This window comes from Argiope bruennichi, chromosome 2 (assembly GCF_947563725.1).
Source record: "Argiope bruennichi chromosome 2, qqArgBrue1.1, whole genome shotgun sequence".
NCBI lineage: Eukaryota > Metazoa > Arthropoda > Arachnida > Araneae > Araneidae > Argiope > Argiope bruennichi.
The window spans coordinates 143,112,340-143,133,106 of NC_079152.1; the positions used below are offsets into that span (position 1 = coordinate 143,112,340).

General features: G+C 28.7%; 1 protein-coding gene across 2 annotated transcripts in view; it reads left to right on the top strand.

Annotated features, from left to right (window-relative positions):
* LOC129962115 (tyrosine-protein kinase transmembrane receptor Ror2-like) overlaps positions 1-18,839 on the top strand; it is a 224,446-nt gene extending 205,607 nt beyond the window's left edge. For both annotated transcript variants that reach the window (XM_056075848.1, XM_056075849.1), the window contains 5 exons: positions 260-590; positions 1,873-2,078; positions 9,720-9,808; positions 10,861-11,014; positions 16,950-18,839. In XM_056075848.1, the coding sequence (XP_055931823.1) occupies positions 260-590; positions 1,873-2,078; positions 9,720-9,808; positions 10,861-11,014; positions 16,950-18,139 (1,970 nt within the window). In that variant the 3' untranslated portion in view covers positions 18,140-18,839. The remainder of the gene's footprint in view (positions 1-259; positions 591-1,872; positions 2,079-9,719; positions 9,809-10,860; positions 11,015-16,949) is intronic.
* The last annotated feature ends 1,928 nt before the right edge of the window (positions 18,840-20,767 follow it).

Here is a 20,767-nt window from a genome sequence, read left to right on the forward strand (position 1 = left end):
CATTATCTAGAGACTTGAAAGAGGTAAAGCATTTATTGCATTCCGGACCAAAATGACGCTCATGAAACATATAATATATAGTTCAATCATTATTTATTTTTGTATACGAGCCTCTCACAGAAAAAAAATAACATTCATGCAATCCTTAATAGATTCTTGAGGCGATAAGTGATATGCGATATAAAATGATATATAAGACGCTTAACATATCATCTTTGTTGTTATGTGATATATATAAATAGCCAATTTCTTCCAACAGAGAGTAACACTGAAGTTCCAGATCAACAGTCCGAGCCACCTCCTTCCAGCGTCCGCCGTCCACCTCAGGACACTCCTCAGGGTTACTGCTCTTTGTACACGGGGAGCGTGTGTCGTAAGTACCTACCCTCTCAAGGCCTGGTATACTATAATTTCAGCACAGACGGTTCTGCCACGCCCATTAATGAGCAGATCACTCAAGGCCTTTGGAAAGAGGTCATCTCTTCTCTCCTGGAGCCTTGTCGAACAGCTGCAGAAACGCTTCTTTGCCACTATGCTTTTCCTGCTTGTGAGTGGGTCGATGGATTTGCCTACAGTAAGCCAATTTGCAGGTAAATTTCACTTTCAGAACCATTTAAGGAGAAATAATAATTTAGATTTATGATTTCATAACGAATATCATTCTGTTACTTTTTTAAAAAAAATAAGATATTTCGTATGATAAGCTTTCAAGGCATATTGAGCCAAATTTTGTTAAGCATTTATTTTCAGGCCTGCTTATAAATACTTAAAATATCAAATGTAATTGTAAAAGTAAATATAAAGAATCATTCTTTCAAGAATCTAAAAAAAGTTACATAAATTAAGAAATGCTCCACTGATATTTAATTGATAAGATAAAGACGCCATCAAATTTAGACTCGCTTAGTTCTTAGTAATACCTGTTGATACAAAAGGCCTTCAAATGTTTAGCTCTGTCTTAGTCAATACAACAGATTAATCAGTCTTTTGGTATTTGAACTTCCTCAGGAGTGATCTTTTTTCCAGATAAAGATCAGTCCAATTTATTTTTCAGTTGTTTTCTTCCAACCAAATAAGTAGATTTTTGCCTTGAAATCTATTTATTTTGTAAGATGATATTTATATTATAAATTACAGAGGCTGCCATGGAAAATATTACACTGCCTGTTAATACGTTTTTGATGTAGTGATCTAATGGTTTCATTATAAATTCTGCAGTTGAGCACGTATGTTCACCAATAGATCATCTACTAGTGAATGCCTTAATATGTATCTAGGTATTTAAAGGAGAGAAAAAGTATTCATTATTGCTATATTACTCGCTTTTTAACCTTATGCCTGATTTTATTACAAAGGAAAATTTTGCAAGTTCCTCATGATCCACCTGCCGAGCACATAGTAAAGTACTTTTAATTTATGTTGTCAAATAGCTGATTTTTTGTGTGTCCAAGCCGTAAAATTATCTAATGAAAAGAAAAATTATATCTATGGATATGACAATCTACCCCAGAGGAATTCTGAATAGTCATAATATGTAACAGAATAGCAGTGAACAAAGATTTTCTATGTCACAAATGTCCAGATTTAATATGTTCATTTTGAAAAAAAAAAATGCTTTTGAAACGTACCATGATAAAATATAATAGAAATATGTTAAATTTTGCAATAGTTATGATTTTTTTTCATATAAATAAACATGTATGCATTCTGAACCAATTTGCAAATAAGCTTCATAGCTTGCAAAGATGTCATAATAAGGTATAAGTTATTTCTATCTATTATTGCTTTAAATCTAATTGTAATCCTTGATGTGCACTTTATTGTAATATTGTATAACTCTGAGTACTATAAAAAAATTCTTTTCTTCTTTAGGGAAGACTGCATAGCCGTCCAGGATTTATTTTGCTATAACGAATGGGCTATGATAGAAGACAATAAGCAGCGTGGCATATATTTTAAATCACGTGGACACTTCCGTCTGCCAGACTGCAACTCTCTGCCAGAGAGGGGAAATTCTTCATCTTCTTCTATCTGCTCACACGCTCATCTTACAGATATTATAGAGGAAGAAGTGACAGGTGGGTAATTAAAAAAAAAGGGAAAACTTTAATATGTACTTTAGTATAATTTCTTCTTGTAGAGTATTGCAAACTGAAAAAAACGCAAGCTCTTTCATCAAGCATATATTTTATAGATGAACCAATATGTGTCGAGATTATGCATTTCAGAACTACTGTTGGTGGCATTGCATTGTTTTAAAAATGTAAGAAATGCTCAAACACAAATGAGTTTTTGAGAATTCCTGTATAAGCCGTTTACAGAAGAACTGAACAAAAATAACCAATAACAAATGATATAGAGAGATAATAGAGTAAATAATAGAACATTTATTTACACTGCTTGTAAAGTTTGATTTTAAAAACATGAAATTGTAAATTTTTTTAGAAGGCACTTTCGATATGGTATTTGGAGCATTAACATTACATGCACTGCACCCCTTTACCATGCCTACCTACAGAAGTCAAAGCACTATATGAGTTATTCCATGAGAGACATTTTTTAGATGGCGTCTTCGAAGAGTGGAATTTGAAGTATCAATATTCCACGCACTCCTTTACTATGCCTACCTATAGAAGTCAAAGCCCTATATGAATTATTCCATGACAGACGATTTTTTAGACGATGCCTTCGAAAAGTGGTATTTGGTGCATCAATATTCCACACACTCTTTTACCATGCTACCTACAGAGGTCAAATCAATTTATGAGTTATTCTACAGCATACATTTGTTTATATATCCGAACTTTGAAGAATCATTTGTAAAAATATACATTATTTTTTAAAAAGGATTTTTCGTATGAAATGAACAGATTTTATTATTATTATGAAACAATATCAATAAATAATGATATAAATTCGAAACAATAAAACATGCAATGAATGACAATATGAAACGGAAATTAAAGTATTACCAGTTTATTATGTTTTAAAATAACTGACATCTTATCGAAAAATTTCAATTTTTTTCTGGTAAACGAGATAACCGTTGAAATTACCTTTGAATAGTTTTCTATCTATTTGTATAATTAAAGAAATTTAAAGTTTTCATCTGAAGTTATCTGTTGATAATTACAAAATGTCTGTAAAGAGAAACTATCGTTATAGACTTATTAATTAATAAATTAATTAAGTGTAAAGATAATAAATAATAAAAATAATAATAATAATTAATTAACTAATTATAAACGTAAAAAATAATTTAAACTCTAAGCATCAATCTATTAAGATTAAATATATTGCGAATTTTAATTTTTTTATGCACCTATTATATTTTTAAAACTTAAAAAATGTCCCTGTAGCTGGTAGTGTGATTCTTTATTTTTTTATTACATTTAAATAATCGGAATTAATAAAAACCAATTATTTATTAAATTCTGATTTATCATTCAAGAATCTTATACAGATAAAGTACGAAAAAATATGGCGTTCTAGGAAAGATTTGCACAAACATTTATGTAATTACTACCCTTGCAGGAGGTATATAATGTTTACTCATCAAATCAGAAGTTTATGTTACAAACTAATTCCAGCAAAAGAGCAAGTTCTATCATAACAATTTATTTGGCTACGTAAGAAAATATTCTTTAAGCAAACAAATGGAAATATCGAGAATTAGTTGCCGTTATAATTTTCTACCATTTCTCGCAGAGTTCTTAATTAGCTTTCTTTAAAAAGAATTCTGTTAGGGGATTCAAACAAAATATAACATTTCTCCAAACGCAGCGAAATGCTGCTGAAATTGGAGCAGCAGAAAAAAAATGGTACTCTTCTATTCCTCTTCGGTGTTCCAGTCGTTAATTTCCTTGTTTGTCTTCATCTAATTTTTCCTGTCACGTTCAAATGCATTTGTCTCATTTCCATATGAAAGTTGGTTGATTAAAACGAATTAAACTAGAAGGTTGTTGAATCAGCTGCAGGTTTCTATGCAGCTGCAGTTCTTCAGCGCAGAGAAGAAAAAAGTTTGTCAGATCAAAGAACATTTGCAAAAGGTCTTCGGAATTAGATTTCAATATTTACGTATTCGAACTAGTGTTTTAGGCAAATATACTCTAATTAAAATGCAATATGAAACATAAAGGTAATGGAAAAATGTAGAATAGGAATCTTATCAGCTTTTAATTAAACACGTTGACAACGAAAAGAGCAACAAAGGTCAAAACAAATAGGAGACACATATTGATTATTTAAAATATATAGGTAGAAGAGTTGCTGTTTAATTAGTAGCATAAGATTCTAGTAATTATTTCATTTGGTTATTCAGTTTTTTAATGAATATGATTATCGTTTCACTAATTTAACTAAATCTATCTAAGGATAGAAAAATGCAAAACGTATGACTTTCAAAAGATAATGAAAGGATATTTAAATTCTTTCGTGAAGAAAAGTGTCACATGTATTGCAATTAATATTTGTTTCATTGAGTTTCATTAAATTTAATAATATGAAGTCAAAACACTTACTTTTATAGATATAGCAATAAATAAATGTAATTTGCGATTAATTAAGCAGATATTATTTTATATTATCAACCTTCGGCGGCATTCTGATTTACTGTGCAAGTGACTTTTCCTTATTTTACATTTAAAATTATGTTCATCATTAAATTTAAATATAATTAATAATATATGTAATATAAAAAAGATAATTAAGAGAAAGAAGCGAGTTTTGAATTTTTCTTCCAACAAAACTGTATTAATTTCCCTTTGCCATCTTTCGAATCTACTACATTTAATATGTTTCAAGATATTAGAAAAGAAGATAAGTGTTTGAATGTTGATTATCCTTTCCATTTATCTATTGTTGCCGATCATATAACTGTATTTTGCTTAAGAAATAATTCCGTTGAAGTTTCTTAAATAATGTAAAGTTACTGCGTTTCTAATCATTCCTTTTAATAATTAAATAATAAATAAATTAAATTTGAATTTTAGTTATGCATTGTCTTTAATAAATTTGAATGAAGCATAATATTAATCTTATTCAAAACAAGCCATCTTTGGCCAAGCTGGATTGCGGAATTAATTGTTGCTAAAAATCAAATATTTTATGAAACTACGTATTAAAGATTTCTCAAACAAAATATTTTTTCAGAACATTTTGAGAACATTATATTGAACATTTATCGCATGAAATCTACACATGCCATTTCTAGGTAACTGTGATATTTCTCTTATTTATTACTTTTAATAAATTATTTTTTGAAACATTTAATTAAATAATCAAAATATATGTCAAATTTTAGTAGTTTTGATCGACTTAACTTCACCTTACAACTCCTGTAATAATTATTGCAAAAAAGTATTTTATATTCCAGCTTAAAGAGAAAATACTTATCCTTCCGAAGACTTTGGTTTAAATATTATAACATGCACTGTTGATTTTTAAATCGTCCTGCTGATGTGAAATCACGAAACATTATTTAGCCCTTCTCTTACCGATGAGGGAGATCTAGTGGGCTATGGCAACATTCTATTTCGCTGGCGGTATTTGCTATTTATAACTTCAGTTAAATCTTTAGGTATAATTTCATGTTTATGATTCCCTCAAATTGCCAGGTATTAAAAAATGTTGATTTAATTTCTTTCATATGCTCTATTTATTTGGTATATAGATCTTTTCAATGGGAGCTTGCAACTTATGAAAAATTTACAGAACAAAGCTGCTCTACATGCCAGTTTAGAGTGTAAATATTTATTTTTTTCAAAAACACTGATTTAATTATTGTAGGCTGTATAGTTTAATTTAAGCAAATTTTTTAATCGGCTTATTAGTGTAAAAGTAACTTTTTAACTAATCAGGTAACAACAATAAAGAAGATCAAGTCGCCATTGTCGACTACCTGTATTGCCAGGAATAATGATTATACTTAATTTTCTTTACATCGTATAATCATAGTTTCATGATCATGCTTCTGATAAATTATCAGACATTAGAACCATGTTATTTTAATTGCCGTATATATAATCCACTGAATGTGTGCATGAACCAACACATACAAACACGCTTACACACATACACGCACGCGCGTTCGCTCACGGACACACATATTTATATTTATTATAAGTAAAAGTATAGCCATAGATGCAACAAAAATATATAAAGGTTTATTTTTTAACTCAAAATTGCCTATTTATTTTAAGTTGATTGAGATATATATGGATTCCTTATAATTATTGTATTAAAATACAATGTCTGTAAAAATCTAAATTTATTTACATACATTATTTAAAATACAATAATTTAATATATGTACAAAATACAATCAAACCAGTTTTATAGTTAAATATCAACATAATCGACACATTTATTCTAAAACAGTTTTTGGCATTCTCGTATCTCAAACAAATAGAACAATTTCTTGTAATGCTCTTTAATTTTAAATATTGTGTAACAATATTGACGTTTATGTCTTGATAACAATTATGTTAATTTTGCACTAAATTTGCTTTGCATTTGAAACAATGGAAATAAAGCAAATTTTACTCTTTTTATTTCTTACATTGTCTTTTTTTCTATAAATATTCGCATTTTCATTTTTATTTATCTTAACCTCCAGTATTTTAAATCTATAATCTTCATAGAGTTTACTATTTCATTTACACGAATTATATTTTAGACAAATATATCAAATAGATTTTTTTTTGGTAAGCTAAAGCTATGCATAGTAATATAGCGATTCTTAGACGGACACTGAGACAAATTCCTTATTTTTGACAGCTACGAACTCTAAAAATTCAGGAAATGTGTTAAGAAAAAAGCACAAGGCCATTACGCGTCTCAACAGTAATTTTTCACTGCCAAGAGCTTATGAAAAATTCAATGCGAATTTCTCGCGCGTGGGGCTCTTAAATATGCGGGATGGAAAAAAAAAATGATAGAAAAACTAGATGCATTTCTAAGTAAGAAAAAAAATTTCGGCGTTTAGTACCCTAAACGGTGCTGTCAAAAGGGACGCCGACATAAGAAAGACAAAATTGGTTGGAGAAAATATTTTATGACATCTTTCTTTCATGATTTTTGGGATAGTTTTATGTATGATAAACTGCTTAACGAATTAAAGATATGCATTTGAAGGGCTTATTAATTAAATTAATAGAAAAATGTTCGTTTTATTATACATTACATTTTTTTCATATTTCTTAATCATCATTATGTAATATGTGAGATTATCTTTCTTTACTTCAGTACTTTGGAATTTTCAGCTCCTACCATTTCAACAATTTATATATAATTGGGTTATATTTAACGAAGGGCATCGAGGCTTTTCATTAAAAAAATCAATTTATTAATATAAAATAAAATGTTTTTATCAAAAGGTTTTGCGTGTCTTCTATTTTGATAAGTTGTCAAAAAAAAAACTACTAAAAAGAAAAACACTCTATCAAAAGAAACTGTGGCATATGAACACAAATTTGGCATGTAGGTGAATTACATTTAACGAGAAGAATAAAAGACTGCGAATTAAAAGAAATTGTTGATTGAAATAGAGAGAAAATATTTTAATCGTGCAATAATTCCTTCAATGTGCTTTAATAAGAATCTATTTGTTGACGTCAGAGAAAAATTATTTTGATCGTATTACAACTCCTTTATTGTGCATTAATAATAGGCTATTTATTGATGTAAGAGAAAAAAATAGTTTAATCGTATAACAATTAATTTAAAGTTCTTTAATAAGAGATTATTTTTTTGATGTAAGAGAAAAATTATTTTAATCGTGCAACAATTCCTTTATTGCGCTTTAATAAGTGGCTATTTATTGGTGTAAGAGAAAAATTACTCCAATCGTGCAATAATTCTTTTAATGTACTTTAAAAACAATCATATATTTGAAACTATATTTAAAAACTATGCTGTAGCAAGAGTACGAAGTTATTAAATTTAAAAATAAAAAAAAGAGATGAAAGAATGAAAATGCATTTAAAAATTGTTTATGGAATTCTATGTACTTTCATAACACTAAAAATGTTTATATTGAAACAAGAATAATTATTTGGCCCTTATTCATTTTTGTAGAAAGAACTTAAAACAGACATAATAGATGCCTGATATTTTAAGCAAGAAAAAATTTTAAGAGTTTAGTGTCCTAAATATTGGTATCAAAAGGAACAATAATGTATGAAAGAAAATCTTTTATGATGCTTCTGTTTCGCAATTTCGGAGTGTCTGCTGATAGGCGACATGAATTATTTAATTCAATATCATGAATGAACAAGTGTTTAGAATGTTTATTAATTAATGTGATAGGAAAATACTGTAATGTGATATAAAACATAGAATTTTCAATTTTTTTTTTATATATTAATAGATTTTAGGTTGGTGATAATAGTCTGTACCATTCATGCTATATAATGTGAGGCTTTTTCAGCATTTTCTTATAATTAACTGAAACAATCTGATATTGGTCTTCTAAATCGGATCAATGTCATTTGAAGGATACGAGCGAGAAGGAGATACGACATTCCTAAAAACTGCATATAGACTTAGGGAATACTAGAATTTTATATCAATGTGCAGTTTTTTTTTAAATAAGTCAATTCAATAAGATCAGAATAGCATACTCTCTTCTATCATTTGAAGATGACGATACAGTAACTGGGTTCTGTTATCATCAGTTACTGCTACAATAAGCTGGGTTTGAAAAGAAGTAAGTTTCATTGGGAGATATGAATTTGTAAATTAATATATATGAAACAATTAATCTAACCAACATTAAATAATAATCATTTTGAGATAAAAAAAATAGTTTTGAAAACACTAAGAAAGAGTTACTCTTGCCCCAAGTAACCAAGGAATTCAACTGAACATTTTTTTCTTTTTTTAGAGAAAAATGAGGGAAGAAAAAGTACATTTTGATTACAATAATGGTTAACAAAAGGCTAGAATGAAATATTTGCAGCAGTAATGGAAACGATTTCGAATTCATTTCAACAATGAAGTACATTGGTGCACAATAAAATTAAAATATTTTATAAAAACGATTAAAAAAAGAAAATATGTATGTAATAATAAAGTGTAACAAAAGGTAAGTCTTTGAAATTTCAAATGATGTAAGAGTAATTTTTGTGCCTTAATAATTTCGCTATTTGTCATGGAAAAACGCCAAAATGTCTGTTAGACAGTTCTGATGAAATATTCTGAAAAACTGATCTTGCACATTTCCATTTTTCAAGGTATAAGTCAACTAAATTTGGTATGTCCAGTCAAATGGCATGATCTCCCCATATACACTATAACTATTTCTACTATATTAATAGCATCCACCATTATTAATAGTAGAAATAGTATTATTTCTTTATAATTTGGTATAATCCATAGTATTATATATTTTTTGAAATAAATTTAATTTTTGTTGTTAAAATTTGTTCTTTTATAAACATAAACATAATTTCTTTAACCTGAAGGTCCTCTTATCCTATATTCACCAGTTTACTATTCAAGACTGTCTTTTTGGTCCATTCATCAATTGATCAGTGATAACTTGTTTATCTTATTTCTTATTTATTTTATTGATTCATATGCATAATTTGTTTTCATTTTTTTTTACCAAATTAACTTAAAATTGAATTTTATAGATAAAAAGGTTAACTAAATATTTTTAAAAACTCTGCTGTTTCTGCCATTCATGTTAATGAAAAAGGCCTCTCATTTCTACGCAGAGCATTGCATCAGAGACAGAGGGAGATTTTACCAAGGGAGTGTGAATGTGACAAAATCTGGAATACCTTGCCAAAGATGGGATTCGCAGGTAATAAATAATTTTAATCTATTCAAATTAACGCCAAAAAAATTTACACAGATTCAATATTTTAATAAATATAATTTAAACTTTCCTACAAAGTTCTAAATCCTATTTTAAAAAAAGTGCCTTTATTTTATTTTCTTTATATAAAAATAAAGGTTAATTCCGAAATTTTGTGCTCGGGACACCAAAGATTTAAAGCAAAACAAATGCGTAACAGTACAACTATGTTTTGCTAATGTTTAATTGCACGTGCTTCATATTTTACTATTATTCATATTTCATTTATCCGTGAGTCCTAAAAAAACGAAATTAATTTTGATGAAAAGAATTAACTATTTTTTAATATATAGATAGAGGTTCAAAAAAGATATACATATTATGAATACAAAATACACACACACACATACATATATGCATATTATTTTTGAAAATTAAATAAATATTTCTAAATATTTAGTGCAGAGAATTATTGTATCATGAACGGAAATTTTATATGAAATATTAGACATCAGCAATTAGACAGAAGATCAATTAGCACACACAAATCATTTAATTTTAATAAATAAAAATTGTTATTTATTTTTCATGATAATGTAAAAACAATCATTCTTTACGTGTATAATTTTTGAAGATTTATTAATAATTAAATATTGAGCATTCGAAAATTTATTAATCAAATAAAAGATCCAAGAGGAAAGAAATTATTGATCGCTATAAAACTATTGAATATTAATAAGTTATAAAAACTATTGAATTATTGAAAAAATTATTGAAATTAATAAAATAATATTAAATGGCCGTTATTAATTAGGGACATTAAATTCTATGCATTCTTGCAAAATATAAGAATATGGTTATATAAATAGGTAACAATAAGATTAGTGTTTAATCTGATTCCTGTTTAATTCCTGCTGAATAATCATTGAAATATATATTAATTATGAATAAAGAATGTTGTTTGCTGTGTGTATATTAACGATCTTTCACTCGATAGAACGAAAAGATAACCTTTGCACATTTTGACAAATAATAATTCAAATACACATTCATTTCAGGATCCACATCACCACAATCGCCCTCCGATGGTATTTCCAGAAGTTCTGAATTCCGAAAATTACTGTCGCAATGCAGGAGGAGAGGAGCCCATGCCTTGGTGTTACACGATTGATCCCAGGATACGTTGGCAGCACTGCGATATTCCAAGATGTGGTAATTAAGAATTTTTGAATTGGTATCAAAACTGTAATTAATCTGCGTACGTTAACGTTGATTCAGTAATATGACATTTTATTGGTATTTAATATGTGGAAAGAATAAAAATTCAAAAAAGGGGGGGAGCATTCTTTAATAGGATTTTTTTTATTTGTATAACAAGACTTCTTAAATTCATTTTCTCACAGGTGGAACATTAGTACAATAAAATAGTTTATTTATGCCTGAATAATTTCAATTAATTTTTTTTACTTGTATATATGTGTGTGTGTGTGTGAAAATGTGGCTGTAAGCCTGTTTAAAGTGCAAGCGTTTTTGAAAAATTGAAGCAGATGGTACTTATTACCTGCTAAGAGACGAAATATTTTAACAACTACGTATATTCTAATACTTCGTACTATATAAAATGTAATAGATAAAAGATTCATCTTTCAGTTTTCTGAATGTATGTATGTATGTTGTAATAAAGATGAATTTTTTCGTGTGTGTGTGTAATTTCTCTTAATTTCATTTCAATCCTAATTAATTTCTTAATTTTTATCTTGAATTGCCCATGGTACTTCATTCTGAAATTCTCTCTTTTTTCCTTATCCATTTCTTATTTTTTTTTAAATTTTATTATTTATAACGCGCTCTGTTTAAAATTGCTGAATTTAGAAATCTGATGTCGCCCCGAACAAAGGGATAAAAGCTTCTTACGCCTACAGCATTCTTTCAAAGATACTTACGATATATATATATATATATATATATATATATATATATATATATATATATATATATATATATATATATATATATATATATATGATTAATGCACAAACCAGAGGCCACAAAACTTTTGTCTAAATGTGGAATGTCCAGAATGTACTTTGTCCCTCATCAAAATATTCCCTGTTTGGAGAAACAGATTCTTCTCTCTCTCTCTCTTTACATAAAAAATTTTTTCTGTGTTTTCGGAAGTCTGGCTTTCCTATTTCCACCTTGTTTCTTTCTTGTCGTCTCCGCATCATCCCTTTGTGCCACTTCCTTAACATGATTTTGCAATTTAACAAAGAAAAATTATCAATATAGTTTATTTCTTGCAGGTAAAGAAATTGATTTTTAGTTTAGAGATCGTGCTATGACCAGAATTCTGCAAGCTACTCAACGATATTTACAGCTATATGTTAGTGTTAGAGGCTATTTTTATGCATAAATTTCTCATATTTATCTTCGGATAATTTTTGCTGTAATTCAGGTGAAATGAAATCATTAGACAATATATCGGTGATCGGAAAGTACAATACACTGAGCGCGTTCGATATTTTCATTGACACGTAGGGTCGCTCGCTGCCTTCTTGCATCACTCTTGCTGTCTTCAAGGATTTCATAATAATATTTTATAAATACATGAACTGTTTTTTTCATTCCACTTTTTAACAAATAGCTTACGAATTTAATACTTATAGCTGTACTTTTGATTCGTTTATAGGACGTTTATTAACTCTCCATTGCCTCCATTCTCACTCCTGAAAAAAGTAGAGAATGCGCAGGGATAGTCTTATGCCTTTGTTGTTATAAAAGTATGATAGAGCATAAATCCATTATTAGAGCAGATAAAAAGACTTTGTATGCACTTTTAAATACTGTTAACAATATGTTTTTAAATATATTTCTTATCGAGAAATAAAGTTTCGATAGGAACTATTTTACAAGCATTGTCTTTTTACATGTTTTTAATATTATTTTATGAATATAATATAACTGCCATTTCACAAAAGCATCTCATTTTAAAATTTTAATTTCGATTTGCTCTTAGAAAAAAGGTTATAAAAAGCCTGTCTGTCTACGTGCGAAGACAAATTTTTGAAAAAACTGTTTAATTTTCATTTTTAGTTTATTTTTTAGGTTATTGTAATTCAAAACAATGAATAATACCATTTAAAAAGTTTTATGTAATTTGCAACTCAGTCAAATGGGGAAATTTGGGTAAAAAACTGTGAAAATTGGTGTAAAACGCAAAACATCCTAACAAGAATTCTAATCAAAATTTTCAAATTCTTTTTCTACAAAATATAGTTAGAGCTTTAGTGAAGGCAATGAACTAGGATCTAAGAAATATTTGCATTTATAAGAAAGTTATAGCAGTTCGAGTATTTCCTAACTGAAAATTTATCAAAATTCTTATGCATAAACAACATTAATGAGCTCTAAATAAAAAACTATTCATCTCAAAACTATAATCCTAGTTCATTGCCTTTAGGATAGTATAAATAACATACATACAAAATTTCATTAAAAAATATTCATAATATTTTGAGATATCATGTTTTGCGTATCAAAATTTTTACAAAATTAAAGTTCCTCAAAAAATGCATTTAAAGTTTTTAATTGTGTTTTATGAAAAATATCTCACTTCATTTTTATTAATATTCACCACATTTATATGATACACCTTCTTTGTTAACAATTTTATCTGTTTTCTTCTTTCTAACAGCTCTTAATTTTTTCCTGGCAACTTTTGTTGTACCCAATGACTGCCTTTTTGACGTGATGATTCTTTCTTTATCGAGAGAAAGGAAGTGTCTCAGGGTATAATCCCCAGGAGTTATTCCCAGTTCAAAAAAAATTGCCAAGAGACCATAAAATCCATCATTAAAAATTATTGCAGTTATTGATGCTCCCAAACGTAAAGTCTGTAGCTCCACAAATGTGTTTTTGGGAATTATTGTCCACAAAAGATTATTGAAGCTTTCATTGGCATTTTGAGTCTTACCGTGTAAGCATTTTTTCAATAAGTTTTGATCGCATAGCTGCATATATGTTGGCTTAATGATTTTAATAATGTTCTTTGGAAGACCTGCATTTGTTTCTTTGAATTTTTTTCCACAGGAAATTGCACGTTGATATTTACACCAACTGTCCTTTCCTGTTGGGCACTGTCCATGCATGGGATGTTTATTATTAGAACATGTGTGAGCAAATGCAGCAATGGTTGCACTCTGCATTTGCAATAAATTCCCTGCATTAGCTCTAATTGCTATCCCATAGTAATTTTGCAACTTATTTATGAAGGAGTCTGTTAATTTCCCTTTGCCACCAAGAGATTTATTCGATGACTTTAATTTTCTCAAACGAGTGCCTACTCGCTTCTGAATATGGCCAATGCATTCCAGTTTTGAAACGGAATCTTTCCCATAAATGTCTTTAACTGTATCATAGCCCTTAGAGTCACCATCTCCATAGTATTGTGAATAAATGAGTTTACGACAACTCTTGGAACGCTCAAATATTCTGTAAGCACCAAGCACTTCCATACTTCCAGATGAACCCTTATGATTTGCACACTGATGTTTTGATGCACATGATAAATTCAGCTTTTTCGTGTGACACCATTGGCAAAACTGAGACATCACTTCAATATCCAGCACCTTACCACATGTCACAGAGATTGCACTCACTACTCCATTCAGTGATGAAAACCCTCTCCGTTGCCATGTTCCATCAACAGATACACCACATTCAGTAATAGCAGCAGGGTTTTTATTGTCTTTTAACTCAGTAGCAGCAATATTCATTGAATTTTCTGCAACAGAACGAGCAGCACGAAGAAGCTTCAGTTCCTGCATTCTGAATGCTTGTTTGGAAAGAAAAGATGGAAAATTGAGGGTAGCAAAAAATTTCTTTCCAGCCTTTATAACCCTTTCCAATGATTCTAAGTGCACACACAAGTCGAGTGTTTATTTCATTGGATGTGTTTTTCTTTTTAGATGAAGAAAACCCTTTGTAAAAGGAGCAATTCTTGCATTTGAGGCAGAAATTCGAACACAATCCAAAGGTAGAATCCTCTATCAAATACAAGTTGCTTTTGAAGCATAAAGGACAACATAAAAGAGTAAAAACACTTATTAATATCTCGATATCCATAATTCGAAATCCAGAAAGGTTATTTGTTTTCAAATCAGGAACATTATCTTCACATAACTGCGAATTCAGCAGTTTCTTTTCGCTGCAAGTCTTTTGTTTTGAATCTGATACACCAACAGAGTCTGCAGCTTGCATGGAAGAAGAATGCCTATTTCCATGAAACTTTCGTTTCTTACTTCTGTTAATGCTTTTTCCACCCATTTAAAACACTTTTTAAACAAAAAGCAATAAATATTCAAATCAAACTAAGCTGTATTCACTCGAAAAAGCAAAGTAAATAAACATATAACACGAGACGAGCAGATGTTTTCAAACGTAAACAATGTTCGAGAAGCAGCTGTTGCCAATCTTTTCTGTATATAAAGAGCTGAAAATTAATTCAAATTTAGGTGGCTTGCATATAGTTTTGTATAAATTTAAAAAAATAATTAATTTCTGATTTTAGGAGCGTATGTTTGATGAAACGACGAAAAACATTCAACTTCCGGTAAGCACTTCCGGTTTCGTTTTCGACTCTTTTGAATTACATAAATCTTCATATCTCCATTTCTATCAATCGTAGGAGAAAAATAAATACAGATTTAGAAAGCTAAATAAATGCACTTTAAAATAAAAAAATAAAAAAAATTGTGAATTTTGACCAAAAGTGGCTTTTTAGACGTAGACTGATACCTTGCTACGAAAAAAAGCATCGAAGCATTGAGAAATAATCAGTGATAATGATATGCTTTTTTTGTACATTCACGCTATTGAGATTTATTTTTAGAGTATTTGTTTAATGGTGTCAATTCTAATGAGGGCAATATAAAAACTTAAATTTATTTGTGTGAATCATCTAGCGAGTCAATGTCAAATATTTTTGTTAGTTTTCCTTCCTACAAAATGCATAATGCATTAAATAATGAAGAATGTTTCATATATCTCGGTACACTGAATTAACTCATCACGTTTGACAAACAGCAATTATGATAGTATACATATATTTTAAATATATCTATACTATCATAATTGGCAAAATCAAAGAAATATTCTCTAATTACCAATTATTTTGACAAATTCACAGTCTTTGTTTTACATGAAATGTTTTAACCTTTAGAGATATCATCATTAGTTGCATGCCTGCCATTTCTCACCAGTTTTTTAAAAAAAAATCTCAAAAACATTGTTTTATTGTACATTATCAATGAAAAAAATCTCAATAGAGTTCTTCATCTACAGCCCTGTATCCATTCTGCCAATTTTTATTTCATAAGGAACTCCATGACTCTTAGGTACCATATCAGAGCCGCCCTCTACTCTTCACTTTTGGGAGAAATCTTCAAGTCATAACATACGTGTATAATGCATTCTCCATAGAATAAAATTTTCAGTGTCCCCTGGCCCAATCACTATTGAGATTTCGCCAGTTTGTATTACGCATGAAAGGTCATGAACTTCATAGCTCATCAATGGTCACCTACCAACAGATTTTTATTTCTTAGATATATCCCAAAATTAAAGTTCACCACTTTTCAAGTATAGATAGAATTCTGTTTTATGCATAATATGCATATAACAGAATATTTTATGATATTTTCTCAAATATATTTTAAATAAAAAAACCCTTTTATTCTGATAAATTATAGTTCCTCAAAGTTGCTTGACATGACTAAATCAATACCAATAAGATCATTGAAAAGTAACTGGTAATCAAATGTAGATAGTTATGCTTTATTACAAATAATTAATTTGGAAATTGTTTTTTACATTACAGATTCTACCTTCAGATTTTAATTATAGTAACTCTTTGTTATAAATTATTAATTTTATGAGCAATTAATTTCATTAAAATTTCATATTAATTACATTACCTAAAGAAAATAAGAAGAATGCATATTAATATCTCCTCTAAACATTCTTCATTTTTTTAAAATTTGAATTCCTTGAGGTTGTTATAAGGACTGTTTCTTTGACTTTAAGTGTATATCATAAATGTTATCTAGCAACTCCTGTTGCTAAAACCTACTTATTCTTCCCTTTCTAGAAAACAACAGTCACATATTTGCTGCTGATTTAGAACTTATGGACATGTTTGAGCCTCCCCCAGAGCCAGTCTTCTCTCCTACATTCATCCTTATCACGTCAGCTCTTAGTTTGGTAGTGGTTGCCATGGTTATTCTCATTGTATTAGGATGCAGAAGATTGCAAAAGTATCGTCGAGGGTACAATGCTACGCCCACAACTGATGTAGAAATCGATCTAGAAAAATTGCCTTCTAATATGGCTTATCATAGGACATCTGCACAACTTAATCCTCGTCTGGAGACCCTTGAATATCCAAGGAATGACATCATCTACATCAGGGACATCGGTCAAGGAGCTTTCGGAAGAGTGTTTCAAGCTAAAGCTCCTGGTTTACTCAAGGGCGAAGAGTTCACAATGGTAGCTGTCAAAATGCTCAAAGAAGAAGCATCAGAAGATCTCCAAACAGATTTTGAGCGTGAAGCCTGTCTGATGTCTGAATTCGACCATCCTAATATTGTCAAACTTCTAGGTGTATGCGCTGTCGGTAAGCCTATGTGTCTGTTGTTTGAATACATGGGCAAAGGTGATTTGAATGAATTTTTGAGAAACTGTTCCCCTACAAATTACATAGTCCGGACAGCTAATGGGGACATTTACAATGATGTTAGGTTGACACATATGGATCTGCTCAATATTTCGAGGCAAATCGCAGCTGGTATGACATACTTGTCGGAAAGAAAATTTGTTCATCGTGACTTAGCAACCAGGAATTGCCTAGTCAGTGAAGATATGGTGGTGAAAATTTCTGATTTTGGATTATCTCAGAAAATTTACACTGCCAATTATTACAAAGGAAATGATCATGATGCCATACCCATTCGTTGGATGCCCTTAGAGTCCATCCTTTACAATAAATTTACAGTTGAATCCGACGTGTGGGCATACGGCGTTGTCTTATGGGAAATATTTTCATTTGCCCTCCAACCTTACTACGGACTGACTCATGAAGAAGTTGTTAAGTACATCAAAGAAGGGAATGTCCTTCAGTGCCCGGATAACACGCCCATTCCTGTTTACCAACTAATGAAGGCTTGCTGGAACCGCAAGCATTCCAACAGACCGAGCTTTAAAACTATTTATAAAACCTTGGGGATTATACAGGAAGAGCTACAAAGGCATGCGTACAAAGAACATAAAGTCCATGTATGAAGAATCATAACTGATACTGATCCCAGTGCCATTTATTTTCGCACAAGTTCTCAGCTTCTTTGCTAGTCAATGTATTGTAAACATTTTGGAAACAATATGTGCTTCGACTTAAAATGTTGCTGTGTGGATGATGTACAAAAGACGTAATTCCTCATGAATGTTTGTCTGCATTTTGAAAAGTTCATTATTTATGTTGAAGTACTGTGGTTGCATTTGTAGAAAATTTTTACGTGATTAGTATGATATTTAGTCGCAAAAAGAAAATCATTTTTCTTAATTGGAGAATCGAGAAAAAGTATTATCAAACAAAGTGATTCTATTAAAGAAATTTTTAAAAAAAACAAGACAAAAAACAGAACACGAAACCAAATTGACAAAAAAAAAAAAAAAAAAAATTGTTCTGTCTAAGCGATATTCAGTCTTAATATGTTTTATATTGTATAAATGAAGCATACACTTAATGAATATTTAAAAATTTATGTGTCATCAATTCAAACAAAAAAATTATAATTGAGAATTACTAATTCACCCAATGTTCTGCTATTTATCTACATCAAACAGAATTTAATACTTCAATGGTCAAATTAACTAATGTATATGCAAAAGTAAATGCCAATAGATTTGTTAAATTCGTTTAAATGAAATAAAAAAAGAATCATTAATTTTGAGTTTCAAAAAACACGATGCATCAAATAAATGTTCAAAGAATACAGAATCTTTATAAATATTGTTTATTAAAATATTTTGAGAAATACTGTTTTGGAGTTTTATTACAATAACGTTATTTATAAGCTCGGCATAAAAGCTGAGATTTTATAAAATTGTTAAATTTGATGTTATGCTTTTTATTAAATGTTCCATTTTCTTGTTTTCCAGTACAACTTAGTTGAAAAATTCAAATTAAGTGTTTATCTATGTGCAATCTTTCTTGTTGTGTTTAATATGTGATATTGATATTAATGTTCATGTAATTTATCTTATACCATGAGTTCAGAATGGATTCTGATAGAACTGTACATACTAAAATGAAGACGTTTTTAAATGTAATTTAATTCGTTCGTCATTAATGAGTTAAATTTATATTCTGTTAATAAATAAAGATAATGAAATATTATAGTATATTAAATTAAAAATAAAAATTAATAATTTCAAACATTAATATTAAAAATATATAAAATAATGACTTCTTATGTTATTTTCCATTGGCATATGATTTATTTTGAATTTGCATTGTTTTTAAAGGATTATTTGTTGCATCTATACTTTTTATGTTTTATATTCTTTAGCTTATATTTGAATATGTGATTTAAATTTTTCTATTTTTATTCAGATACATATTATGTTTTGTTTAGAAATGCCATACTTTTAGTTTCGTCAATATCAGTTCTTTGCAAGTTTGAAAAAGGAATAAATATAGGCATACAAATATACCGTGTTTATTACAAAAACAGTTGCCAATATTTTCTCAAAATTAGTATTTAAATAAATATTATTAACCAATGCTTCGAATGATGTAGTAAAAAAATTTCTGGCTGAAATTGAATTTCTGAATTTGTAATAAGTGATAACTTTCCAACTCGATGTAAAAAGTTAAATTCATTAACTTTTCTATTTTATTTATTTATAAGTTTGCAAAAAAAATTCTTCAAAAATTAATTATCTCGCAATTATTAGAATCACATGAAATTTCTAAATCTAACATTGTTCTTTGAAACAGTATTAATTATATAATGAAAGCTTATCTAAATTTTAAATTACAAATGTTAAAAAAAAATCTTAAAATTATTAAATACATAAGAAAAAAAAAAGAATTCTCTAATTCATTTATTTTTTATTAATTTTAGGATATGTCATGCTTTTAATTTATTCCTTTTGTATTGTATAAATATTTCAGACAAGTTCAGTACACTTATATGTTTGGTTAAAATTAAAATATTTGCCAGTTCAAGGCTATTTAGTCAACAATTCTTTCAATAAAGCATAAAAATATACATGTTTCTACAAAAAGGAAAACATGACCTTTGTTTTCATAAATACAAAGCATTCAAACATGTATTAGTTGTATTTAATTGTTTTCTTGTATAAAGTTTTTAATAATGACAATCTCATTTCTTTATATGTTTAAGACTTCCAATAATACTTTGAAACTAATGATATTCAGATAATTTTCAGATAATTTTTCAGATAATTTTTATTAGTATTTATCCATAAAAATGCAAAAAATATTTCTTTTTTTTCAATATAAATTGCTTTAAAAAATTATTTTACTTCAATGTGTGTAATGGTTATGGAAACCCTTTCATTGCTTTTTCAAATCAAATACCATAGTTTCATATATTAAATAATTTTTCTATTTATACGCTTAAATATTTGCATAGCTGTAATAATCATTCCATGCATTTATATGTAAATAATTAAAAGCATTGTCAAGAAAATGTTAAATACTTTTTTGTGAAGTGTTCCGAGTCAAAGTGTGTAATGCTATGAAAATGTTAAAATGATGTATTTATTTACTTCGTATGCAGTGTTGTGTCAATAACTGTAATTGTATTAATAAAACATTCTTTGTACCATCAATCCTAATTTCGATGACATTTTTTTTTTTTTTTTAGTTTTATATGTTTGTAT